The 27,951-nt window shown below is 45.5% G+C and overlaps 1 protein-coding gene across 1 annotated transcript in view; it reads right to left on the reverse strand.

The window, feature by feature from the left end:
- LOC139051963 (uncharacterized) overlaps positions 1-13,970 on the reverse strand; it is a 45,916-nt gene extending 31,946 nt beyond the window's left edge. The window contains exons 1-4 of the mRNA XM_070529021.1: positions 13,815-13,970; positions 12,725-13,030; positions 10,538-10,681; positions 4,091-5,099 (exon numbers count right to left, since the gene is read on the reverse strand). Of these exons, the coding sequence (XP_070385122.1) occupies positions 4,091-5,099; positions 10,538-10,681; positions 12,725-13,030; positions 13,815-13,839 (1,484 nt within the window). The 5' untranslated portion in view covers positions 13,840-13,970. The remainder of the gene's footprint in view (positions 1-4,090; positions 5,100-10,537; positions 10,682-12,724; positions 13,031-13,814) is intronic.
- Positions 13,971-27,951: the final 13,981 nt, after the last annotated feature.

The raw sequence follows: 27,951 nt of genomic DNA on the forward strand, positions 1-27,951 counted from the left end.
CACAAAATTGTCGTTCATTGCTTCAACACTACTGTCCTCTTCTTGAGTTAAAGCCGAATACCTGTTCTGTAGCTTGATCTGGAATTCCTCTATTTTCCCTCTTACCGCTAACTCATTGATCGGCTTCTTATGTACCAGTTTCTTCCGTTCCCTTCTCAGATCTAGGCTAATTCGAGTTCTTACCATCCTGTGGTCACTGCAGCGCACCTTGCCGAGCACGTCCACATCTTGTATGATGCCAGGGTTAGGGCAGAGTATGAAGTCTATTTCATTTCTAGTCTCGCCGTTCGGGCTCCTCCACGTCCACTTTCGGCTATCCCGCTTGCGGAAGAAGGTATTCATTATCCTCATATTATTCTCTTCCGCAAACTCTACTAATAACTCTCCCCTGATATTCCTAGTGCCTATGCCATATTCCCCCACTGCCTTGTCTCCAGCCTGCTTCTTGCCCACCTTGGCATTAAAGTCGCCCATTAGTTCAGTGTATTTAGTTTTCACTCTACCCATCGCCGATTCCACGTCTTCATAGAAGCTTTCGACTTCCTGGTCATCATGACTGGATGTAGGGGCGTGGACCTGTACAATCTTCATTTTGTACCTCTTATTAAGTTTCACAGCAAGACCTGCCACCCTCTCGTTAATGCTATAGAATTCCTGTATGTTACCAGCTATATTCTTATTAATCAGGAATCCGACGCCTAGTTCTCTTCTCTCCGCTAAACTCCGGTAGCACAGGACGTGCCCGCATTTTAGCACTGTATATGCTTCTTTTGGCCTCCTAACTTCGCTGAGCCCTATGATATCCCATTTACTGCCCTCTAATTCCTCCAATAGCACTGCTAGACTCGCCTCACTAGATAACGTTCTAGCGTTAAACGTTGTCAGGTTCATATTCCAATGGCGGCCTGTCCGGAGCCAGTGATTCTTAGCACCCTCTGCTGCATCGCAGGTCTGACCGCCGCCGTGGTCAGTTGCTTCACAGCTGCTGGGGACTGAGGGCCGTGGTTTGATTGCGTTGTTCATATAGGAGGTTGTGGCTAAGTACTGCACCAGGGTGGCAAATGCTGCTCTGGTGAGGGAGTGCGTTACCTGTTGTGGTCACCGGGATCAGGCCACACTCCAGGCCTGTTTACGCAATTTTATCAACACGCGGATTTTTATTTATTTTTTTTAATCCGGTGGAAAATTGCCGGCACTGGGATTCGAACCACGGACCTCTTGCACGCGAGGCGGGTGTTCTACCTCTACGCCACCGCTGACTTTGAATGTACCTTGAATTTATTCGACGTATCTGGTTCCGTTAATTAATGGCAGGAAAACTGATTTGAAGAGCACGGTGGCAATTTTTAGCAACTCAGAGCCAATGAAGGAGACGCCAAGAATGATCAGGTTTGCAGTAACTGGGGTGTGCCTTATTTATGGACAAAAGCACTTGCTGTGAAAGAACTACTGGGTGTGCAGGGTTGAAATCTAGTACAATATTGAAATTGCCCTTGCCAGAGTACCATGCATACATTTCGAGATAAAGCTTTCCAGACATTAGTTTTCTACACATTGAAACAAGCATTCGGGTCTCGATATGACTAATATGACTGCGCGATTTCAAGGTTTCTGACGCTGTAGAAGCAGTTGCAGCGCGTCGAGGGCGAATCGCGTTCTCCAATGCCATCGGGGTAGTCTCGGCAATGATTTCGGCGCAGAAAATAACGTCAGTTCGCGGAAATTACGCTGCTGCTGATATTGGTGATGATGAGAATGATGATTGACGTAATAGTTCTGCGGAAACCCGCAATGTGGAGAGAAGTAATTAATAAAGGGAAAATGAGACATCCACCATCTGAGTTAACAATCCACCCTGGTTAGCACAGATTGTAGGGCGGCTGCCTCGGAAAGGCAGTGGTGCCGGGTTTTGAATCCCGGACCAGGACGAATTTTTCTTCATCTGCGAGGCTATTCGTTCGAGGAACCCGTGTGGGTTTGCTTTGTAGCAATTGCTACGTTTGGGTGGATATCTCATTTCCCCCTTTATAAATTACTTCTCTCCATCTTGCGGGTTTCCACAGAACTATTACGTCAAACTCTTGCCTTTGTTTTGAGTTGATAAATTCGACTTCGCCCTGCCATCTACTAGCCGCCTGGCTAGCTAAGATGGTGAAGCAGCTGCCCCGGAAAGGCGGTAGTCCCGAATTCGAGTCCCGGAACAGGAGTACATTTTTCTACTGCGAGACTTTTCTTTCGAGGAACCCATATGGTTTCTTTTGTGGCAATTGCTACGATGGGGTGGATGTCTCATTTTTCTTTTATTAAATTGGATGATGACCTATTGGCATCACATTTGAAACGGGGCAGTGATGAATAGTCACCTATAGTCTGCTGGAGTTAAACAGGTGCTTTTCATTTTAGAATGCTCGTATATATCTCATTCATCTCCTTCATCTTGTTTCTCTTCCTTAAAACATATATCTGCCTTGTACAGCTAGCTATGCTTGTAAAGGATCCGGCACTATTAATCTTTTCCCCGCTTTTTTTCCACCTATACTCTAAATGTCTCTTGCTTGTACTTACTGCTCACCGGTTGATGCTTCCGTCCACACAAAATCCAAGTGATTCTCGAAGGTATGCGTTATCTACGGTTCTCACTGGGCGAGTACCTTCGCATTTTGGTTAGGGTGTGCTTTGTAGTCTCCGGATTTTCGCTGTAACAGACGCATGCCTCATCCTCGTGCAAATATTTGCTCCGGTATGTTTTCGTCCCCAGGCAACTAGCTCAAGCTCCAAACAGCAAGGCACTGCGCTTCGTGTTATCGTAGAGGCTTACCCGTCTAGTTTCCCTCTTCCCAGTCTTTAAAATCTTTAAAACTCCATGGTCTTTTTTGTTTTCATTCTTTGTATCCAAGTAACTGTAGCTGTTTCGCTCACTTTTCCTATTAATGACTCCTGGTTGTCTATTTAGCCTGTTTATTACCCTATAGTTGGTTGCCAACTTTTTTGACCTCTTCCTCACTTCTGTGTTCGCGCTCTTAAGGCACAGATACTTGTGTACTTTAGCCGCCAGTTTATTTGGATCCGTGTTCCTTAGCCTTTTTTTCAAAAGTAATTTTGCTCTGCACTTCTCTGATGTTAAAAAAGCGCAACCTATCTCACCTTGCACTGCCTCATTTGCGGTTTGCCGAGGGCTCCAAATGCCAACCGGCCTACCGATCTTTGGTTGATTTGCAACACGAACAAGTTATCACATTTTAGGCACAGAATGACATTTGCGAATGTAAGAGCTGGTATTATTACTCTTTTCCAGATTCCCCGCAACCCCTCTTAATAATTGCATTCCGCTTCGCCTTCATTTTCAGATTATCTTCGTGGGTGCTTGAGTAAGTGTTTCCTTTGTTTATGTGTACGCCGAGGTGTTTGTATTGATTGACTATAAGTGATTGCTTGACGCGAGCAGCAATAGCAGGACCGCTACCGTAGTACGGCGCTGGAGTGACGCTTTTGAAGGATAGTTTGGGCGGCGAAACTCGCCCGTGCAGAGAACGCCACGAGAAAAATAAGCAGCGTTATCAGGTTGACACTTTGTATCAGAATAGAGACTGCACTTTGAAGAACATGTTGGTGAAATTTTTAAGTTTCAGGTTGCTTGGAGGAGCTCATTGGGGGTTTCCTGTACTGCAAAAGTTGCCTGGTGTCCAAAGCGGTTCACGCGAAAGGGGAAGAGGAGGGGGTAAAGTCGCACTGACAGCTCTCTAGACGATTGGGTTATGATTCTGAAAGGTTGTGTAAGCCTGCCGGATTCGTTTTCGTTCGTATCGTAGGCTCGATAGAGCGCTAATTGAGTAACCTTTAATTGAAATCGATACTAGACAGACTGTGCAACGCAGTCTTCGAGGGAGCCTGTGCCACCAGCAATTAACCTGCGATATAGCTATGAAATAATTGTACTGAGGGGATTTTTGCTTTCCATGCAGACTTCTAAAGGGCTGAATGGATGTCGTCTAGTGCGGCCAGTTCTGTTCAGAAATTGAGCTTATCCTCCGAGCTGCCCCATTATATGTTAGCACTCTCGTTGCCATAGCTGGTCGATCTACGTTCTCACTTGGAGACCCATGAACGGTCGACGGCGGGTCCTGTCGTCAGAGTCGCCACGAGACAGCCCAGAGAGAAGAGCGCCGGCAGTAGGGCGGCCCTCTGGCCCAGCACTCCACTCTCGTGCGCGTAGTCCACGATCACCAGGCCGAACGTGTAGGACGAGAAGTTAGACGCCCCTTTGGACAGGCACACCATCCAGATGTACCCAGTGGAGACCGCTCGAAGCTTGTGCACGAACCCGAAGGTACCCGCCGCGGTGCCTTTGCTCCTGTCTTGGTCACCAACGTCGCTCTCGGGCGAGAGTTCGTGGCTTTCTTGGATCCTTAGAGACTCGGGAGCTTTCTCGAGTTGAACGCCTTCTTTGTCGGGCTTGAAGCAGGCGATCTCGACGATGCCGCTGACTGCATTTTCGTTGAACTTCTTCTTGAGCTTGAGCGAGGAGACTCGGTTAACCATGCCGGTTTTGGTGTGCATAGTATTAGCCGACGCTTCTTCGATGTTGCGCCCGTCGTCGTCACCGTGGGGGTTCTGCAACGGCCGCACGTGGACCATGGCGAGGGATACTGTGTTCTTGAGCCACGCTCGCACATCTCCCCGGCTGGGCTGCCACATGGGAATTGCCGCGCCGCCCTCTCCAATGGAGTGGTATCCATGCTCACAGGCCGGCTCCTTGGGCTCGAGGCGCTCAGCCGCCGAAGTTACCTCGCCCGGTGTCTTGATGGTTTCGCCTTTCATGCACTCGCCAGCTGTGGCCTCGCCAGTGTCTTCGTCCGCCTTCTTTCCCGGCCGCTTCAGGAAGATGCAGGCTATGAAGAGGTTGAGAGATAGGCCACCCAGCAGAAGGAGGCAGCCCGAGAAGCCGTACTTGTCGATGAAGAGCTGAACTAGCGACGGAGTCATCATGCCGGAGACGTCGACCGATCCGCTGACGATGGCCAATGCTGTTGCTCGGTACTTGTTGAAGTGATGGACCATCAGTACAGTTGGGACAATTGACGTGGAAGCCACGCCCATACCTGCACGTAAGGAACCCTCATCAGTATCTATTGTCATTACCAACAACAATAATAATATTACTTATATTTTATTATACAAACATAGGCACGCACGCACGCTTGGAATATACTATAAAAATGTTTGGATTCTTGAAGGTGCGGTTTTATCTCGCGGCTAACACCCTGATCCTTAAGGCAATAACAAATTTAATTATGGACCGCAGTGACCTCAGACTACAATTGCGATGAGGGCAGACATATAGCTGAAAAAATGTGCAATAACTCTGACCACCTCGTGCGCACCCATATATCGCGCAGAAGAGTTTGACAGCGAACGTTATCCAAGTTTATTTCGCGCATTTATCGTGTCGCCTGTCGCAGCCATTGTTTCGAATCAAACTGGCACTGAACCTAAAACCGGAGCGGAACATTTGTCGTCAGCCGAACCAGAACCAAACCGAACCAGTAGGTTTTCCGCCATCTTGGAACTGAACCCGAACCGGAAGTTGGAGGAGTCGATCCGAATCGGTTCGATCACAGGTTCAGCCCAGGATTCTTCTTACGGAAATTCTATGACCGTGCAGGCCGCTGCACTGACAAGAGTAGACGATGTCTCTTGTGTAAATATGTCCTAGCGCAAGGAGTGTTACCTCTATACCAGTCATATGACTTGCCATAGTGATTTCATTGGCTGACTCAACTGTACGCGTTGTCGGTACGCACTGACTAAACATATTTCACACCTCAGAATTGTTTTTACATTTCATCCCTCCGGGTTTTCTATTTGCTATCCTTGGAGTTTATGTACAGCTTGTGCTCCGCTTGAACCACAGCTCGACGAAATTAAATTACGCATCACTCACATCGTGCACTCATTCGTGATTATTATACCGGTGACTTCAATGCGAAGCGCTAAGCTTGCGGCCCAGTTGACGGAGTTACGCGAGGCGCACATATGATCACAATTCGCATTCGCCGATGATACTGTAGTACTAAATAACCCTAGATTCCAACATACATCGCAATCGAACGTTGCTCATAGCTGAATGGATGGCACGTTAGCATCTCTTGCTTTTAAGGGAGAAAGCTGGGCTAGTTGGTGCGTCATCATTATTCAAAAGACTAGCGCAAAATAACAGGGACACAAGCAGAGAAGACGACAGGACGAGCGCTAAGCGCTCGTCCTGTCGTCTTCTCTGTCTGTGTCCCTGTTATTTTGCGCTAGTCGTTTGAATAATCTCTTGCTCTCGCCTCGTACGGCTAAGACTAGTACGTTAGCAATTTCGATACTCTGACCATCAAAACTTTCAAATCTCATTTCTGTCTCTCTCCTTTTTAACTGAATGCATGGAGATGTTAGTGCCTGCTGGACGGCGCCGGCTCCTTCTCTTATTTCACAAATGAGCTAAGAAAGGTGTCAAACAAAGAATAGAGAAAATACTATGGTGACGACAGTTGTCACGTTCATTCACATCACACGAGCAATTAACAAGCGTTCGAGAGTTCATGGTGACGAACGTGCACCGACCTTCGTTGGGGTAAAACCACAGCACGCACAAACACACACAGAATAACCACAGGAGCACAATAATAAGAGGGAATTCGCAAAATACGTATATATAAAAATGTTAAAAATTAATCAGTCCGACAAATACAGCTCCGTGATTAAAGCTACAATACCAAAATTTAGTAGCCCTTAGATATTACCAATTCTCCGCTTTTTGTCAAAACAAACCTAAACCTAAACCTAAACCTAAACCTTAAAATTTTTGTACACTAACATTCTGGTATAGTTCTATTATATATGCTTCCAATTATTTCAACAAGCTCCCCTTCATTTAAAAAAGTGCCAGAATTTGCTATCAATAAAGTTTATATTACTTTCAAACGTTCGCATAACACTCATTTACGACCAACTGTTGCGCGACCAGGCGGAAGCGATTCCCGGTCGCCGCCATATTTGTCTATTGAACGTAAAACCATTAGGGCAATGACGTGTAGATGTTTTCGAATAACAACAGAAGCCCAACTCGGGGACTTTAACAAATCTCAATACTATGACACTTTTGCCACTTATAATGTGCACATTGATCTTTCTAAAACATCCACCCCCAAGCAGCATTGTACGTAGTAGAGAACGCGAATTATATTCGGCCTCTCATTCCAAATCTCATCCGAAAAAGAAAGCACGCCATGCAACTTCCTTCGCTTCCACTCCCGGAAGGTGGTTTCACTACAAATGACTCCGCTAAGTTGTTAACCCCTCAAGTTTTAGCAGATGATCTGTCCAGTGACGATGATTATTACACTCGGTTCCGGCAATTATTGGCTACACCTTACCACAATCCGACTAACGAAGTGCCTTTCGCCATTGACGAAAACAACCATTTTGCTGAGGGGTGAGAAAGGATCACTCTTCCCATGTTGACTTTATTTTTTTTCATAAGTATCCGGCATTTACCATTTTTATAATGAATTCTTGTATGAAACTAATGCAGTTACCCGTTTATCGGTGAAAAGGTTACATTATTTTTGTGTCACAACCTAACCGACTACACAATTGACTCTCATCATACCGGCCTGATGTAATCAATTCCATCTTTGGCAAAATTTTCGAACAACTTTGGAATTCCCGCTGATTTTATTTCATGCGCGCTAATAATTTACTCGATCCTCAATCAGCCTCTCTATATGGTTTTCATAGATTACGGAAAGGCATTTGATTCATTAGAGATACTAGCGATCATAGAGGCAATTACGTAACCAAGGATTACAGGAGGCTAACGTAAATATCTTGGAAAAATCTACGAAGATTCCACAACTGCCGTAATTCTCCAGAAGAAAAGTAGGAAGATACCTATAAAGAAATGGGTCAGACAAGGAGACACAATCTCTCCAATGATATTCACTGCGTGCTTGGAAGAATTATTCAAGCTATTAAAGTGGGAAGTCTTAGGAGTGAGGATCAACGGCGAATATATCAGCAACCTTCGATTTGCAGATGACATTGTCCTGTTCAGCAACTCTGGGGACTATTTACAAGAAATAATTGTGGGCCTTAACAAAGAGAGTGTAAGAGTGGGGTTGAAGATTCATATGCTCAAGACATAGATAATGATCAGTAGCCGGGCAAGGGAACAAGAGTTCAGGATAGTCAGTCAGCCTGTGAAAGAGTACGTTCACCAAGGTCAATTGCTTACAGGGGACCTTGATCATGAGAAGGAAATTCACAGAAGAATAACAGTGGGTTGTTGCGCATACGGCAGACATAGTCAGATCCTCACTGGAAGCTTACCGTTATCATTGAAAAGAAAGGTGTACAGTCAATGCATTGTACCGGTGCTAACATATGGGGCAGGAACTTGGAGTCTGACAAAGAATCTCGAAAACAAGTTAAGGACCGCGCAAAGAGCGATGAAACGGAGAATGTTAGGCGTAACGTTAAGGAGACAAGGAGAGAGCGGTATGGATCAGAGAGCAAACAGGTATAGCCGATATTCTAATTGACATTAAGATAAAAAAGTGGAGCTGGGCAGGTCATATGGCGCGTAGGTTAAACAACTGGTGGACTATTAGGGTTACAGAACCGCTGCCAAGAAAAGGGAAGCGGAGTCAAGGACGGCAGAAGCCTAGGTGGAGCGATGAAATTAGGAAATTCGCAGGCGCTAGTAGGAATCAGTTGACGCCGGACAGGGGTGATTTCAGATCGCAGGGAGAGGCCTTCGTCCTGCAGTGAACATAAAATTGGCTGCTGTTGCTGCTGCTGCTGATGATGAAATGATTATGTGTTACACATGGGAAGAGTGTGCGCCCCTCGCCTGACACGCGCTCCGCAAAACATTCAGTGAAATCAAAGATAGAAAGGTACACGCTATACTCATCTCTCGTGATTTCAGATATGTTTTCGACTGTGTTGGCACCTCACAGTGTTACAGTTGCTCAGATTTTATGACTGCCTTAACAACTTTTGCCAGTTAATTAAATCTTCCCTTTATCACCAAACTGTCATTTGCTGCCCTAGCGCCTGTGAGGTGCAAGCCACACATTCGATTAGGAGTTCTGAGGTCTCACCAATAAGTCCTTTACTATGGAATATTATTATTCATAGACTTGTAAATCTTGCCTGCCCGCCCAGTGTGTCGACACAGTTATACGCCGACGACAGGTGGTGGTCGTTTTCGCGAGCAGCCGCTCGAATAAGAAGCAAGGGCACGCGAGGCACTTATTTTATCTCCGGCTGGGCGCGTCGTGCATAACTCACCATCAACTCAGAAAAACCATGCGTCCTACACTTCCCCAATAACCATGCCAATACTTCTACCGAATTCTCAATCCGCTGATTGTTTAAATAATGCCACCCTCAAATACTATCAGGAAATAAAAATAATCATCGTTATTTTTCTTTCGAATTTAATCTTTGCGGAACATCTGAACTACCTCCAAAAAACTGACATTTTTCAAAATGCATTACTCTGCAACCCCAGTTGGCATCCACTTTTCACGACACCTGCATCACCTGTTTGGTGGCCAACATTTCCGACCATTCAGTTCACTGAAAAACTCGATCACCTCCATACAACGCACACTCCTACTCACCATCACAGGCGCATTACGCACAACTTGAGTGGAGTGCAGCTCTAGTTGTAAGTCGAGCCCCTGTCCAATCGCCCCTCTCGTCCGGTCTTGTTTTAGGGCTCGGTATTTAGTCATAATCATGTACCAGATTGCCCAGCAGCCTGTTTCACTATAATATTACATGTTCTCTTAGAAGTAGGTATCCTATTTCCATAAAATAAACTGCAGAAGTAATACGTGGGTAGTTAACATTGAAAATTGTACTTCATTTTGCGCATGGACAACGGGCAACTTCAAAAATGCAATGAAGGAGAAAATTTGGGGAAGGGATATCGCTGTAAAACCGTGCACATGCGCACAGGACATCACGAAGCTCACTGAATGTACAAATTCCGACCCCTATAGATACAACTTGTGCATGGCGCCTGTTTTTCCGAAAGAATCACGCGTTTTTTGACTCGGAGGCATGCGAATGTTTTTACTTTTCTTTTAACCCGCTTGAACCCATATGAACCGATTCAGGGTGCTCATACCTGGTTCAAATCATTATTGTTTTACCTCAAAAGCTGAACCTGAACCGAACCGAAAAGCGAAAAGCCCGAACACGAACCGAACCCGAAAAGTTTTCGGTTCGACACCCTGGTAGCAGCATTCTGTTTACATGCTAGAATAAAGTCGCCAGAAAGAGACTACTGTACTGCATTTGTCTCCATCAACGATTCGTCCTAACCCCGAAAAGGTGAGGGTGTTAGCCGTGGGACAAATGAAGCAGCCTTTAAACGCCCATATGTACCGGTGTTAACACGTCTAGCGTGAGTAATGTTTTTATGTTCAGCTATGAATTAATTATGTGCTTCACCGAGTCCGCATGGGAACCCACTCACCGTACACAACGCCTAGCAGAATGACGAGTTGTAGAATGTCGTGCGTGAAGGAACTGACGACCAGGGAACCGGCGCACAGAACAGCAGCTAAGATCAGCAAAGACCGTTCCGTGAACCACTCCAACGAAACAGCATACAGGATACCTGCGGAAACGAAACTTCTCAGTGGGCATTAAATGTCTACATGGTAAAATTCACCGGACTGATGAACAAGTAATTGCAATAAATAATTAAGCATTTCCTAAACACCGTGGCGAACCTGTGCTCCTTTGTAAAATCGTCGTTTGTAAAGGGTGCATAACAAGCATTTGCCGAAATGTCCACAATATGAAAAATGCGTGCGTAAGCTTACTTTTCTAAAACATACGTTGATGCGTTCGTAACACATATACAGGTGCATTCCGTGATGCTTTCTTCCTTAACTGTGATTCCGTGAAAGCTTGCACTAAATTCCGAGCGAGAAGCGGCACGTATTGCCACTCGAGCAGTAAGACGAGGCAATAGCTTGCTTATGACCACGACTACGACAGCCTGGAAGAGGCTATCAAGAGAACATTTGGCTATGGTGTTTAACATCTTAGTTACCGAGCTTGTAAAATATATTGAGTTTCAAGAATTCCAGATGGTCACTGACGATACAATTGTAAACTTCTAGTTTGCCGTGGGCTTGTAGGTGATTTGTGTCTGTGCAGAAGCGTACTTGAAGAATATGCATGCGAAAGGCTGTGAACACCATCATCCTGCGCCAAAAGCAGCCCTCGACACAGAAAGCATATAGTAGGACCACTGTTAGTTATTTTATAGCAAGAGCAATTGGCTCTGGAAATGGGCAGGCCCCACTGCCCACCATTTCTAAGCTTTTCTTTTAAAACAAATGTCCATGCAGTGATTAGCGTACCATTGTCACCATTCACAGATTGGAAATGGCAAAATTTTCCTATGTTGCGTTATTACTTTCCTCTGAGCTCACACGGTGTACCACCATGAATTACAGTCGAAGCTGGTCACTGTGCCAAAAAAATAGTTTCAAAATAACAGATGCCTCTCTGGTACGTTACATGTCCTGGACGCTCTCTGCTGTGCGTTGATATCTACGCATGCTCTGCTTACAGCCGCCTTAGTGGCCCGCCACGTTAGCCTAGTGGATATGGCATTGCGCTGCTGAACCTGAGGTCGCGGGATCGATCCCCGACGCGGCGACCGCTTTTCGAAGGGGGTGAAGGGCAAAAACGGTCTTGTCTTCGATTTAGGTGCACATTAAAGAAACCTATGTCGTCGAAATTAATCTGAAGTCCCCACTAAGACGTGGCTCATAATCAGATCCTGGTTTAGGCATATAGAGCCCAAGAATTTAGCTTAAGCTTTAACCGCTTCAGTGACTAGACAGCTTTTACGTATTGCGCTATAACAGAACATGTGTCAGCATTATGTGTCGTAGGCAACATGTGAAGACATAATACTTCAAACATTCCAAGAAGTGGTACAAAATATTAGGCGGAAAATGATTAGGTGCGAGAAGGGGCAAAAGATTATGGTAACGCACAACTCGTTCCCATAACCATTTGCCACTTTTTTGCACGGTTGGCATTATTATGTTGCTATACAAACACAAACCCGGCTAACAACCAACATGTGAACGTTGCCTACACAAATAGGTGTCGTGTTCATAGATTTGTAGATCACTCTATCTGTGGTGACATTGAAATGAATAATAATGCGAAAAAATAAACAAACAAATTCATAGAAGCAAAAACGAAACGATTTAAGCATATGTCATATCAAGACGGTCACATCTTAGAGCACGTGGCGCTCTATTTCTGGAAGCCTCACTATAATCCCGTAACCTTGCGGCCAGCGAACGTGGGACTGACACACACTTAGAGAGAATCAGTGCAGTTGCTAGAAGGAAACGCATTACTCTTGAAGTCCTTAGCACTTACACAAGGGGCCGCAAATAAACGTAAACCAAGCAAGAAGAGGGCAGCAGAAAACATGAACGGGAACAAGACCAAAAAAAGATGCGTGACAATGTGCTGATTAGTTACTGCGTTCAATTGCTATTCGCCTCGCAACGTGCAGACTAAATAACCCACATAGAAACCATTCTCAAAGGTAAGGAAGCATAGTTTCCTTCGCGAGCAAGGATCCTTTTAAAAATTTTCATCCGCGAGTGCCACGCTAGCTTGCCTCCGACATTGATAACGACGAGCATGATGGTGAACGGCCACGAGGCGTCTCTGCGTGCCACTTCCGGGTACTGGTCCATGTATCCAGCGTACAGCACGGACGAACAAACGACAGGCAACCAGGTGAAGAACGAGTAGCCCGAGCACGCGGCCGCCGCCATCCATGCGCGTGCAGTGTCGACGTGGGGCGGCGTCGAGCGCAGCCTCTCCTCGCTGCTGCTTCGGCTGCTCCTGCTGGCCGCCAGTTCTTCCATGGAGCTGCCGGATGTTCGGAACAGGTCGGCACCGCGCTGTCCTTTTCTCACGCCTGTTTCAGCTCGACAAAATGGTGGAGCAAAGGGTCATAACACGTGAGCGTGATCACCCGTTTGCCTATATGACACGGGCCCACTGCCAGTAGTCGGACTTCCACTTTTTGTAAGTCTGCTTCGTGATATTCCAATGCGTGTGAAATGGTACTCAAACTTGGAATATCAGGAAGTGGTAGCTAAGACACCAGCCCAAATACGAAGTGCAGTTACGCGACAGAAGTTTAGCAGGTCTGGCGGTGACAGAAAAACGCATTTTTTCGAAGAAATCTTTTTGGCTGGCCTCAGTCTTCACCGCAGTCTCGCACTCTCTTGGCTGGCACAAGTTCTTGCGAGCTTCTTTTAAGTAACAGCGGCTGGCGCTGACCGCTAATTTCTGCAACGTGATGACCACTGACCATGAATTCTAGCGCGCGAAGTGACTGGCGGAGCAGATACACTGTAGATTGAGAGAGGCCATCGGGAAGGAATCAAAAGTTGTTTTCTTACCTACCCTTGATCGTTTGGTGAGATTAGATTGCACACCTTCGGCCACAGCGTAAATATGGAACGCTTCACAGCAGCCTCGACAACGCTAGAGGACGTGCGCGCACACTTTTTTTGGATAAGGGCTTTAGCTGGCTGTTGTCGAATGTTTTAACCCCCTACGCTTTAATCAGTACGCAGCTTTCAGCGTTCAACAAGGTTAAGAGGACCGCAGAAGAAAAATATAAGAGCGCGACGTAGACTGCTTCGTTCCCGTGGAGGAAGTATGCTCACAGGAGGCTAATTGCAAAGCCTTACCGCGATCACCACGTTTCGGTCTCATTGGCCTCTGCAGTGACCGCAGCGGCGCGCAATCTTCTCAAACCGACCACGGCAACATGCAGAGAGACCGTACCGCCAACCAGGCACTGAACCAAGGAGCAGCAGTCTTCGTCTTTGTCTTTCATTGCCCTATCCTGGAGCCCGCATCTAAAATGATTGCTCATTTCCCTTTACTGATGTCACATGCCATCTACGGGAGAGTGGTCGAAATTTGGATGGAATTAGAAGAGAGAATTTAGTTCACACAAGAAAATAACGCAACCATTTGGGATTGCGGGCAAGCAGTGCGCCTGCTGTCAGCCATGAGGTGGATTCACCGCTTGGGGAACATCCCGCATATCAAGATAGCATTTGCTTCTACGTCTTTACCCTAATTAGTCAGAGTGGCGACGTGAAACAACCTGTCCACGGTAGTAGCGGGGCCTCTGCAAGGCCAAAAGCGCCTCAATATAGGCCATGAAGACGACTTGTGTGGAAACAGCATGACCCGCCAGCGTTGCGCTGGAAAACATGACCTAGCCGGCTGTAATGCACCTTCTTAAGATATTCCAAATGTTTCGGATCTCACGGAATGGCGTTGAAGGATTCCCCGAAGTTGCAGCAAGAAGCTGGTACCTTGGAAGAATGGCAAGGGAGAAATTTCTTCTCTCCAGAGGATGATTAATTTGTTCGCCGAAGTAAATTACACTCGGGAAAGAAGCGACAGTGAGCCACTGCCTAACGTTTACTTAGCGGTGCGCAGCCGAGTCGCTTACCTCTGCCTTTGTCTGTCTAACCAGTGTTAAGATGAGCATTCATAGCTAATTGGCGTGGCACCATGCTGTAGTGGTCTTCTATACGTCAAAAACCAAAAGATCCAGCCGATAAAGCCGCCGACATCCAGGCATGCAACGAGATCAAAATAGTGACGACGAAAGGAGGTAAATGCTGAAATATCTGCTGTAATCAATGCACTTGATCATCTGCGGTCTCCAGACACCAGCCGCTAAAAGCACCGTGCACTTACGCCACTTATCGCCACCCTAACCAAATCACAATTCCCACTTTGGTGCCTGTTGCTCACACACGAAAAGTGCGGGCACTAGCCTTTTCATGATGCCTTGAAGTTTCATTTGAATCAGTGGCCTCAGCCAAGATATGAAACACTCTGGCTGATAGGGTGATCTTTTTGCAGGACATTCTTGTACTTTGGCGGTGACCACCGAAATACTGAACTGGCCTGTACCGTTGTGTCGACCTCTACTATGTTATTGTCATCACTCAACACTCTTTTGCATCCACTTTTTCCCTCGCTCAATGGATTATAACAGGCTTTAGAGCATGCTGCTCAGGCTCACCTCTCTGGCTTCCTTCAACAGATTGTTCTCTCTCTAACATCGTGACTGGCTGGCAGCAGTGACGTAACAAAGGGTAAGGGGCACAGCAGGCACCTGACCCCCCTGATATGCTTGTGTATCAGGGATGCGTATCATAGAATGACGCGCGACAACACCCGCTTGGCCTGCTCCCCTCCTCCGACCAAGCGCGTGCCCCCCTACTCCACTGGGTGGCAGCTGTTCTTATGAACCGTTCTAGCAAAGTAATTTCTATACTGAGTAAAAGGTGTGTCCGGAACTACTAGGCCTGAACCATTTAGAAATCGTTCTCCATTGAGTTACCAAACACATCTATCGCGGATTAATCAAAGATGTTTTTAGGCACATAGGGCCCTCTGGGCTGTACTTGTCGGCGATAATGTAGCCTGGCCGCGTACGGGATTATCTGACTGAGCTATGTCAAAGGCTCGGTTGCCATAGTCGGGAGTTCGAATTCTTCTATAAGGATTTTCTTTTTAATTTGACGATGGTGAGCTTGAAGTTCACCTCCTCGAGTGCCCAACATCTGCAGGCTTGGAGTGACGCCTGACACCGGCAAAAGATACCGAGAGTAAGCGGGGTTATACTAGTCCAGGTACAACCAAATTAGGAAGACCTAGTAAGCTTCACCAAAGAAACTCTCTTACCAGAACAGGAATTGGCCTCCCTGTTGCAGTATTCCGCCACTACCTCCCCAAGGATCCCTACAATTATCCCATGGCTCTCAGTCCCCAGCAGCTGTGGAGCACCTGACCGAGGTGGTGGTCAGACCTGTAACGCAGCAGAGGGCGCTAAGAATCTCAAGGTCCGGACAGGCCACGAATGGAAACAGACCCTTGCAACAATTAACATCCTAACCCTCTAGAGTGAGGCTAGCATAGCAGGACTCTTTGAGGAACTATCAGACATTGTTTGGGATATCATCGGCCTTAGCGAGATTACATGAACTGGTGAGGCTTATGCATTGATGAATAACGGACATGTCCTCTGCTATAGAGGTCTCCCAGATAAGAAGAAATACGGGGCAGGGTTCCTAATCCATAAGGACATAGCAGGCAACATTGACGAATTGTACAGCTTTAATGAGAGGGTAGCTGTAGTCGTAATCAAACTTAATAAGAGGTATAGATTAGAGGTAGTACAAGCCTATACTCCAACATCCGGTCACGATGATGATGAAGTAGATCAGTTTTATGAAAATGGTGAATTAGCGATGAGAAAAGTGCAAACTCAGTGCGCTGTAGTAATGGGCGACTTCAACGCAAAAGTGGGGAAAAAGCAGGCTGGTGAACAAGAAATTAACAACTACGGCGTTGATTTTAGGAACGATAGAGGAAAGATCCTGGTAGAATTCGAAAAAAAGAATAAGCTTCGAATAATGAACACCTTTTTTCAGGAAGCGTAGCAAGAGAACGTGTACCTGGAAAAGCTCTAACCGTGAAACAAGAAATGAAATTGATTTCATACTTTCTGCAGATCTTAGTATAGTGCAGGATGTAGAACTGTTAGGTGGGGTAAAGTGCAGTGATCATAGGTTAGTCAGGGCTAGAATTCACTTCTATTTGAAGAGAGAAAGAGTAAAAATAGTCAAGAAGAAACAGGTCAACATACAGGCAGTAAGGGTAAAAGCAGACAAATTCAGGCTGGTACTCGCAACCAAATATGCAGCCTTAGAACAGAGACATGAAGATGGCATAGAGATACTGAATGAAACCGTAACGAGACTGGCTAGAGAGGTCGCAGTTGAACTGGGAGGCAAGGCACCAAAGCAACCACTAGAGAAGCTTTCCCAAGTAACTAACGACCTAATAAAAAAAACGACAAAGAATGAAAGTGTCCAACTCACGAGATAAGATAGAATTGGTGGAATTGTCCAAACTGATTAACAAGGTGAAAATAAGTGATATCCGAAACTATAACGTGAGGAAGACTGAAAAAGCCGCAAAAAATGGACGCAGCCTGAAATCAGTGAAATGGAATCTTGGCGTAGGACAAACCAAGATGTATGCACTGAAAGATAAGCTGGGTAATATCATCAGCAAACTCGAAGATATAGCAAAGGCAGCGGAAGAATTCTATACCGACCTGTACAGTACCCAGAGGAGTCAGGATACGTTCATTACAAACAGCAATGAAGAGGGTACAGAAATTCCTCCTATAACTAGCGATGAGGTCAGAAGGGCCTTGCAAGACGTGAAACGAGGAAGAGCTGCAAGAGATGATGGAATAACAGTCGCTTAAATCAAAGATGTAGGAGACCTAATGCTTGGAAAAGTGGCGCGCTTTATACGATGTGTCTATTGATCTCAAGGGTCCCAGAAAGACTGGAAGAATGCAAACATTACACTTATCCACAAAAAAGGGAGACGATAAAGTATTGAAAAATTATATGCCCATTAGCTTACTCCCAGTAATATATAAAATATTTACCTAAATAATCTCTAATAGAATAAGGGTTACACCGGACTTTCGTCAACCAAGGGAACAGGCTGGCCTTAGGAAGGGATACTCTACAGTGGATCACAATCATGTCATTTATCAGGTTATCGAGAAATCCGCAGAGTACAATAAGCCTCTCTATATGGCTTTCATAGATTACGAAAAGGCATTTGATTCAGTAGAGATACCAGCAGTCATAGAGCCATTGCGCAATCAAGGATTGCAGACCGCTTACGTAAATACCTTGGAAAATATATACAGAGGTTCCACAGCCACCTTAATTCTACACAAGAAAAGCAGGAAGGTACTTATAAAGAAAGGGGTAAGACAGGGACACACAATATCTCCAATGCTATTCACTGGGTGCATGGTAGAAGTATTCCAGCTATTAAACTGGGAAGGCTTAGGAATAAGGATCGACGCTGAATATCTCAGCAACCTTCGGTTTGCCGATGACAGTGTTCTATTCAGCAACAATGCGGACGAATTACTGCAGATGATTGAGCACCTTAACAGAGAGAGCGTGAGAGTGGGGTTGAAGTTTAATATGAAAACAAAACAAAGGTAATGATGAATAGCCGGGCAAGGGAACAAGATTTCAAGATCGCCTGTCAGCCTCTAGAGTCTGTGAAGGAGTACGTTAACCTAGGTCAATTAATCACAGGGAAAGCTGATCCTGAGATAGAAAGTCATAGAAGAATAAAAAGGGGTTAGATCGCATACGGCAGACATTGTAAGCTCCTGACTGGAATCTTGCGGTTATCATTGAAAAGGAAGGTGTACAATCAGTACATTTTACCAGTGCTGACATATGGGGCAAAGACTTTAAGATTGGCACATAAGCTTGAGAACAAGGTAAGGACCGCGCAAAGAGCGATGGAACGAAGATTGCTACGCATAATGTTAAGAGACAGAACGAGAACTGTTCGGATCAGAAAGCAAATGGGTATAGCCGATATTCTACCTGACATAAAGAGAAAAAATGGGGCTGGGCAGGTCATGTAACACGCCGGTTGGATAACCGTTGGACCATTAACGTTACAGAAGTTACAGGTTCCAAGAGAAGGGAAACGCAGTCGAGGACGGCAGAAGACAATGTGGAGCGATGAAATTAGGGAATTCGTGGGCGCTAGTTGGAATCGGTTGGCGCACGACAGGTAATCGGAGGTCGCAGGGAGGGGCCCTCGTCGTGCCGTGGACATAAAACAGGCTGATGATGATGACGATGACGATGAAGCTGTTGCTACTGCTGATGATGATGAAAAGGTGTACAGGTATACAGCGTAGCGAACGGAAGCGCATTAATAGGTGCGCAATCTTGCCTAACTTGTCCTTACGGCAAGATGCAATGTCATCATCATCATCATCATCATCATCATCATCATCATCATCATCACCCTGGTTACGCCCACTGCAGGGAAAAGGCCTCTCCCATACTTCTCCAACTACTCAGGTCACGTACTAATTGTGGCCATGTCGTCCCTGCAAACTTCTTAATCTCATCCGCCCACCTAACTTTCTGCCGCCCCCTGCTACGCTTCCCTTCCCTTGGAATCCAGTCCGTAACCCTTAATGACCATCGGTTATCTTCCCTCCTCATTACAAGTCCTGCCCATGCCCATTTCTTTTTCTTGATTTCAACTAAGATGTCATTAACCCGCTTGTGTTCTCTCACCCAATCTGCTCTTTTCTTATCCCTTAACATTACACCCATCATTCTTCTTTCCATAGCTCGTTGCGTCGTCCTCAATTTAAGTAGAACCTTTTTCGTAAGCCGCCAGGTTTCTACTCCGTACGTGAGTACTGGTAAGACACAGCTGTTATACACATTTCTCTTGAGGGATAATGGGAACCTGATGTTCATGATATGAGAATGCCTGCCAAACGCACTTTCGAACTTTTGTTCAAAATTCTGTGTCGCCTCTGTGTCGTGCGCTAAGCAGCTTCGCTGGTCATCCACCTTCACAAAGGGGAATGGCTCTAGAACTTTTCTCCTCGCTTGTTGCAGTTTTAATTCTTCGAAGCGTTAAGCTCTTCAAACTCCTCTTTTGCCACCCTTCTATGGCCTTGGCTGTTCTGGTTGCGCTGCATCATGGAGCCTCAACTCTTAGTACTGGAAGAGCTATATATATATAGGCGTGGCTGTTCTGAAGTACTCATACTTCATACTCTGCGCGAACCCTGGCATCATAGAAGATGTGGACGTGCTCGGCAAGGTGCAGTGCATCGACCATAGTATGGTAAGATCTTGAATTAGCCTAGACTTGAGGAGGGATTGGAAAAAACTGATACATAAGAAGCCGATCAATGAGTTAGAGGTAAGAGGGAAAATAGAGGAATTCCGGTTCAAGCTACAGAACAGGTATTCCGCTTTAACTCAGAAAGAGGACCTTAGTGTTGAAGCAATGAATGACAATCTTATAGGCATCATTAAGGAGTGCGAAATAGAAGTCGGTGTTAACTTCGTTAGACAGGGTATCAGTAAGCTGTTGCAGGAAACGAAAGATCTGGTTAAGAAACGCCATTGTATGAAAGTCTCTAAACCTACAGCAAGAATATAACTGGCTGAGCTTTCCAAGTTAATCTACAAGCGTAAGATAGCTGACGTAAGGAAGTATAATATGGATGGAATTGAGTATATTCTCAGGAACGGAGGAAGCCTAAAAGCAGTGAAGCAGAAACTAGGAATAGGCAAGAATCAGATGTATGCGCTAAGAGACAAAGCCGACAATATCATTACTAATCTGGATAAGATAGTTTAAGTGGCTGAGGAGTTCTTTAGAGATTTATACAGTACCAGTGGCACCCACGACGATAATGGAAGAGGGAATATTCTAGACGAATTTGACATCCCACAAGTAACGCCGGAAGAAGTAAAGAAAGCCTTGGGAGCTATGCATAGGCGGAAGGCAGCGGGGGAGGATCAGGTAACAGCTGATTTGTTGAAATATGGTGTGCAGATTGTTCTAGAAAAGTGGCCATCCTGTATACGCAGTGCCTCATGACCTCGAGCGTACGGGAATCTTGGAAGAACGCTAACATTATGTTAATCTATAAGAAAGGGGACGCCAAAGACTTGAAAACTTATTGACCGATCAGATTACTGTCCGTTGCCTACAAAGTATTTACTAAGGTAATCGGAAATAGAATCAGGAACACCTTAGACTTCTGTCAACCAAAGGACGAGGCAGGATTCCGTAGAAGCTACTCAACAATAGACAATATTCACACTATCAATCAGGTGTTATAGAAATGGGCGGAATATAACCAACCCGTATATATAGCTTTCATTCATTACGAGAAAGAGTTTGATTCAGTCGAAACCTTAGCAGTCATGCAGGCATTACGGAATCGGTGTAGACGAGACGTATGTAAAAATACTGAAAGATATCTATAGTGGCTCCACAGCCACCGTAGTCCTCCATAAAGAAAGCAACAAAATCCCAATAATAAAGGGCGTTAGGCAGGAAGATACGATCTCTCCAATGCTATTCACAGCGTGTTTGCAGGAGGTCTTCAGAGACTTGGATTGGAAAGAATTGGGGATAACAGTTAACAAAGAATACCTTAGTAACTTGCGATTCGCTGATGATATTCGCGGCCTTGCTTAGTAACTCAAGGGAGCAATTGAAATGCATGCTCACTGACCTGGACATGCAAAGTAGAAGGGTGGGTCTAAAAATAAATCTGCAGAAAACTAAAGGTTTAACAGTCTAGGAAAAGAACAGCAGTTTACGATAGGTAGCAAGGTACTGGAAGCGGTAAAGGAGTACATCTACTTAGGGCAGGTAGTGACCGCGAATCCGGATCATTAGAGTGAAATAATCAGAAGAATAAAAATTGGCTGGGGTGTGTTTGGCAGGCATTCTCAGATCATGAATCGCAGGTTGCCATTATCCCTCAAGAGAAAAGTGTATAACTGCTGTGTCTTACCAGTACTCACCTACGGGGCAGAAACCTGGAGGCTTACGAAAAAGGTTCTACTTAAATTGAGGATGACGCATCGAGCTCTGGAAAGAAGAAGGATGGGTGTAACGTTAAGGGGGGGACAAGAAGAGAGCAGTTTGGGTGAGGGACCAAACGCGATGTAATGACATCTTAGTTGAAATCAAGAAAAAGAAAAGAGCATGGGCAGGGCATGTAAAGAGGAGGGAAGATAACCGATGGCCATTAAGGGTTACGGACTAGATCCCAAAAGAAGGGAAGCGCAACAGGAGGTGGCAGAAAGTTAGGTGGGTGGATGAGATTAGGAAGTTTGCAGGGTAACATAAACCCAGTCAGCACATAACCGGGGTAGTTAAAGAAGTATGGGAGAGGCCTTTGCCCCGCAGTGGGCGCAGCCAGGCTGCTGCTGCTGCTGCTGCGGCTGTTGATGATGATTATGAACTAACTTGGTGGCTACCATCCAAAGTGTGAAACATGAAAAACATGTTTGAATAGTCTCGAGCCTCGGGATAATCGGGAGTTGGCAACGATGTCTAGGTTACTACCTCAAGGCGCTTGTCAGCCGGTCGTTGGCCGATCACAAATAAAAAATGAATCTACATTACCCCTACGGGGTGATGCAGGTTCGCATGTATGCATTTGCGTTAATCACGTCCAACTTATTTCTTCATGACAACGTCTTGAATGTTTACGAAAACCGTAAATAAACGCTGCACATCGCCGGAATGATGTGGGCGTTACGCACTTTTCAGACGGTCGTGTGAATCACTAAATTATTTGCAAGCCGCGATGACACCTCCCGCTCGATGTTACAGCGAGATGAGATGGCCGTGCGAACAATGAGAGGCACACGGCTGCGTCATGACTCGCGTGAGCGTTATAGTCAAAGCGTTGCCCGGCGCACGTTGGCCCATGAAAGCGAAAACGACGCTCCTCCTCCTGAGACCATTGCTATTCAAGCAGGGTGGGTACAGTATTAGGCTATGCATTCAAGCACCACTGTCATCATAGGAAGCTTCTTAGCGCAGTGCATATTGAAAGCATATGAGAACCCCTGTAGCGGTATACTGATGATGTAGCTCAGAAAATGTTTCACATTAATCCGATTATGTGCAGATTAGATGGCGCGAAAGTATTCAATTCTTTCCCCTATCCCAGACTGCAAAATTGAGTGTATTTTATGCAGGTATGTTGCTGTTGTGATCCAATAAAAGAAAAGAGGCTCATACCCACTATGGGTGATCGGCAAACAATTATGTGGATTATTCCAAGTGATATAAGTGATATTAAATATATATTTTAAGGACTTGTGGAGAGTAAATAATCTGGAAGAGCGAAATTACGTGTTATGATGTCAAGAACAGCTAAACAGAAGATGGATGGATGGATCGATGGAAGAACTTTGTTGTGATCCCTTAGGTCACGCGTTAGCGCGCAGCGGGCCGCTCCCATGTCGGGACAGAAAGGCTGAGCCTCTCCGCCGCATCGTGGGCCCGTTGGACAGCCGCGAACTGTTCTTCAAGGTTGGGACTGCGTAGAACTGCTTCCCAGTGTGAATTAGTCTTGCTTTCATCGCCGCGTAACGTGGGACACCACCAGAACATGTGCTCTAAATTAGCTAAGTCATTGCATAGTGCACATGCATTTGTTGGCTGGATTTCGGGGTAAATCCTGTGAAGTAGATGGTTTGAGTATGCCCCGGTCTGTAGGAGCGTTAGTGTTAGAGCCTGAGGTCTATTGAGTTTAGAATGTGAGTGGGGGTAGATCCTCCGAACGAAGTAAAAGTGCTTAGTAATTTCATTGTATGAGGAAGGAGAGTCCCGCTTGTCTGTGCCCCCAACATCACGCTGCCCGGTAGCTACGCGGTCGATGGGCCCTCGCGCAGCATTGTGTGCCGACTCATTCAGGTTGGGCGGGGCACCCTCAATCTGTCCCACGTGGGCCAGAAACCAGATGACTGTATGTGTGGCTTGATCTCCCTGTTTCCAAGTATCTCTGAGGCCAGCTCGGATATGGTTCCCTTGGCAAATGCCCGAACGGCTGATCTCGAGTCACTGTAGATCGTTGTCCTCTTGTCACCTAATAAGGCCATCGCTATCGCAGCCTGCTCTGCGATCTCAGAGGACATTGTCCGAAGCGAGATTGAATTCGTCACTTGCCTTTCATGGTCTACGCTAACCGCAGCGAAGGCACGTCCGTCAGCATAGCGCGCAGCGTATATACGAAACTGTTCTCCGAAGCCCGTTCACGAGGCTTTTTCAGGAGGGCCTTCGCCCGCGCCCGACGTCTTCCCACGTTGTGTCCTGGATGGACGTTTCGTGGTATCGGAGCGACAGTGATGCGGTCCCGCTGCTCTCGAGGGATGCTGCAGAAATTTTTCTTTACTATGGTGGGGGGAACGCCCAGCTCCTGTAGGACGTGTCTTCCACCTTGTGTGGTAGATAGCCTGGCGAACTGGGTCCTCTACCGCGCTTCCGCTATTTCCTCTAGCCTTTTATGCATCTCGAGTTGAAATAAGCATTCCGTGTGTGTGTATATGGGGAGGCCGAGAGCTTTCTTGATTGCCTTCCTGTCTAATGAATGCATTGAGCTTATCCCGCTCCGATCTTTGCCACTTGCACATGGTCGCGACATAAGTGAAATGGCAGAATACGAATGCATGTACCCATCTCGCGAGGTGGTCTTCTCTGAGGCCCTGCTGGCGTTTGGCCACTCTTCTTATTAGTGAGTAGCAGCACTGTCTCATTGTTAGAGCCACTCAACTCGATCATCGTGCCGAGGATGGCATCCACCCTCGGTATAGTATTTATTTTTTTATTTCAGAATACTGCCGGCTTCCATTTGGAAGCCCAGGCAGGAGTGGTACAACATCACGTGATTTCAAACTTTTTTCCTCAAGGGGATCAAAAAAATAAAAAGAGTAAAAAAAACACTCTAATAGGCAAAGTAAACATATGCAAATACACAAAAGAAATACAATGATGCCGTCGCATTGCTGCCAATAGCAAAGGCGTAATAAATGAGTCATCAGAATTTGTAACAAGCAAAGGTACAGTGAATGCATGACATTACAAGCACGTCTGTACTGCAGATAAGAAGGAATCTGGAGTGGCTGAGTTGACCACGCTTTGCGGAAGAGCGTTCCATTCGCGAATTGTCTTGGGCAGGAAGGAATAAAGATATGCGTTTGTTCTAGCGCGCGGCAATAATATTGTTTGATTGTGCTTACCTCTGGTCAGTCGCGATTTGTTAAATTGCATGTAGTTGTCAAATCTCATTTTAGTGTGGTTGTTAACTATGTTATACATTGCTTGTAGACGGTGCATTTTGCGACGAGTTTCTAGTGTCTGGAGCCCAGATCGCAACCTTAAAGAGGTGACTGAAATGCGCCAATTGTAAGCATTGTAGATAAATCTAAGAGCTTTTTTTTGTACTCTTTCGATAATGTCTATACCAGCCTTTGTGTGAGGGTCCCAGACTATATCGGAATACTCGAGTTTTGGCCTAATAATTGCCTTATATGCAGTTAATTTGGTAGCACTAGTGCAGTTTTTTAAACGGTGCTTTAATAACGATAACTTTTTCATTGCTGCCGCAGAAACATACCTAACGTGAGCGGTATAGCTCATCTTGGAATCAATTGTAATTCCAAGATATGTGAATTCCTCTACCTGTTTAATGTCCATATTATTTATCGTGTAAGTGCAAATTAGCGGATTTTTTTTACGTGTAATAACCATGTGCGCGCATTTCGAGATGTTTAGGGTCATATGCCACTGGATACACCAGTCGTGTATTGCTATTAGATAGTCAGTTAAGCTAGATTGGTCATCCACAGATTGAATGCTCGAGTAAACAATACAATCGTCCGCAAAAAAGCGACACCGCACGGGAAATTTGCAAGCCAGGTCATTTAGGTAGATAAGAAAAAGAAGTGGCCCTAAAACCGAGCCCTGTGGAACGCCCGAAAGTACAGGGGCGAGCGATGAATTCGAAGCACCTATGCTGACAAATTGTTTTCGATGCGTCAAGTACGAATCAAGCCAACGCAAAATTTGTTCGTTGCGTATGATGCTGTTTAGCTGTATCATCATTTTTTTTGTGTGAAACCCGATCGAAGGCTTTCTCGAAATCTAAAAAGAGAATGTTTACCTGCCCACCTTGATCCAAGATTGCCAGTATTTCGTTAGTCATATGAAGTAACTGCGTAGTGGTAGAAAAGCCACGCCTGAATCCGAGCTGACTCTCACTAAAGAAGTCATTATTTTCTAAAAAGGAACTTAAATGCTTACAAATAAAGTGTTCCATAACTTTAGAAGCGGTGCAGAGTAGGGAGATAGAGCCTCCATCGTTTGTGCGCACTTTGATGTCGCATTCGGCGAGGGGCTTCCATCCCTTTGGTTTGGGGAATCTGCGCTTGGGATGATATAGTAGCATATCCGACTTCTGTGGTGAGCACCGAAGACCCGTGGGCTCGAGATACCTCTCGGTAGCATCAATCACCTCTTGCAGGGCGCCTCTACCTGTCCGTCGCTACCTTCCGTACACCAGATGGTGACGTCGTCTGCGTATATGGTGGGACTGATACTGTCGATATCAGAGAGTCTCCTGGATAGACCAATCACTGTGAGGTTAAAGAGAGTAGGGGTTATGACTGCCCCTTGTGGCGTCCCCTAGACCCCAGCTTGATCATGTCTCAAGTCAGGTCCCGCGACCTTAAGGTTGGCTTTTCTGCCTGACAGGAACGATCGCGTGTAAGAATCAATGATCCATAACTGAATACTGCAAGGAGCGAGACAAGAAATGCAAATTTAACGCGACAGCCAGTTGTACTGAATAAGGCATTCCTGGATAGCGCAGCAAACATCCCAAAATTAAGGATTCAGACGAAAAAAAAACAGGATCTGTTAAGTTCAGGCTAAGCCTTCGAAGGGGAAGTTCCGCTATTCTTCTTGCAAGTTTCAAGTTTCAAGTTTCAAGTTTTATTGCTTCATTCATTAGTGGTACATATATGCAGTAGAAGTTATACAGAAAGAGGTCCCACAGTTATAAACCGCAGCGGGACCTCTTGTTCTTAGTTACATAATAATGCATAAATAAAAAGGCGTCAGTTGCGGTTATAAAAAAAGAATGGATTACACAATTTCTTCAGTAATAAAGTAATAAAACCTATGGCAACACATCACAATATAAAGGAAATTACATCAATAAGCAACATAAACATACTTCAAAGGATAGATGCAGTTTACAGGGTATTAATATAAGCTCTCAGTGAACGTTGGTATGACGATAATGTAGGTGAGGATTTCACGTGAGTAGGTAAATTATTCCACATTTTCACACTAGCAAAACCAACAGTTAGTTTGCCATAGTTGCTGCGTGATTTTGCAAGTAAAAGGTTATTTTGTAAAGTGAACCTGGTAGTGTTAGGATTAGCAAGACTATTCCTGCCAATGACATAATGTAATTGTGGGTTTTGAAGAAGGCGGTAAATAACGATGCTGTGGTTGTACAAGATAATTTTATTTATTGTGAGGATACGTAACTCAGTGAAGATGGGGGTAACATGAGCGTTATAAGGAGCTGAAGCGATGATACGGACAGCGTTATTATGCGAAGCATACTAGCCGCACAACCACGCTCTTCCTTGCTGCGCCGCGCGCGGCCGCGTAGCTACCATATGACGTCCTAACAGCTGCAAAAGCGGAGGCTCAACTCGTGCGCTCGCTTGCGGCCGCGTTGCTACATAGCCGGGTCCCAGCTCGTGCGCTCGCCTGCATGAGTTGTTTCTTCGTCTAGCCGAACCAAATATAGCCAAGCAACAGCAGTTCACCAGGCTAAACAGTGGTTCAACAACTAAAATAAAGGCTAGTATGCTTCGCATCGTGGGCTTAAGCTTAGCTAAGCCACAGCCATTTTTTTGGATGTGCTGCAAGGGAGCTATATGACAGCGATATGTAAGACCCCAAGAACTGATACAGTAATTTAAATCGCTATAAATGAAGGCATAATACAATGTCAGGAGATTGTGCTTTTGAAAGTACTGTCTGGCCTTTAAAAGCACCCTGATACCATAGGCAGCTTTCTTTTTTATGAAGCTGACATGCAAATTAAACATTAGAAAGGAGTCTAATTGAACACCTAAAAATGAGCACTCATTAGATGGAAATATTGGGTGAGAAGCTATGTACAGTGGTAGAAGGTTATGTCGAGGTTTACTGTGTGAACTAAAAAACACAAACTTTGTTTTCTGAGGGTTAATTAGTAATTCATTTTTTTTTTGCACCAACTACTGACATTATTTAGTTCATCATTTAAAAGCTCAGTTAGCGTAAGGATGTCGTTATGTGAGGCGTAAATAGTGGTGTCGTCCG

The sequence above is a fragment of the Dermacentor albipictus genome, unplaced genomic scaffold (assembly GCF_038994185.2).
Source record: "Dermacentor albipictus isolate Rhodes 1998 colony unplaced genomic scaffold, USDA_Dalb.pri_finalv2 scaffold_17, whole genome shotgun sequence".
In the NCBI taxonomy this organism is placed as follows: Eukaryota; Metazoa; Arthropoda; class Arachnida; order Ixodida; family Ixodidae; genus Dermacentor; species Dermacentor albipictus.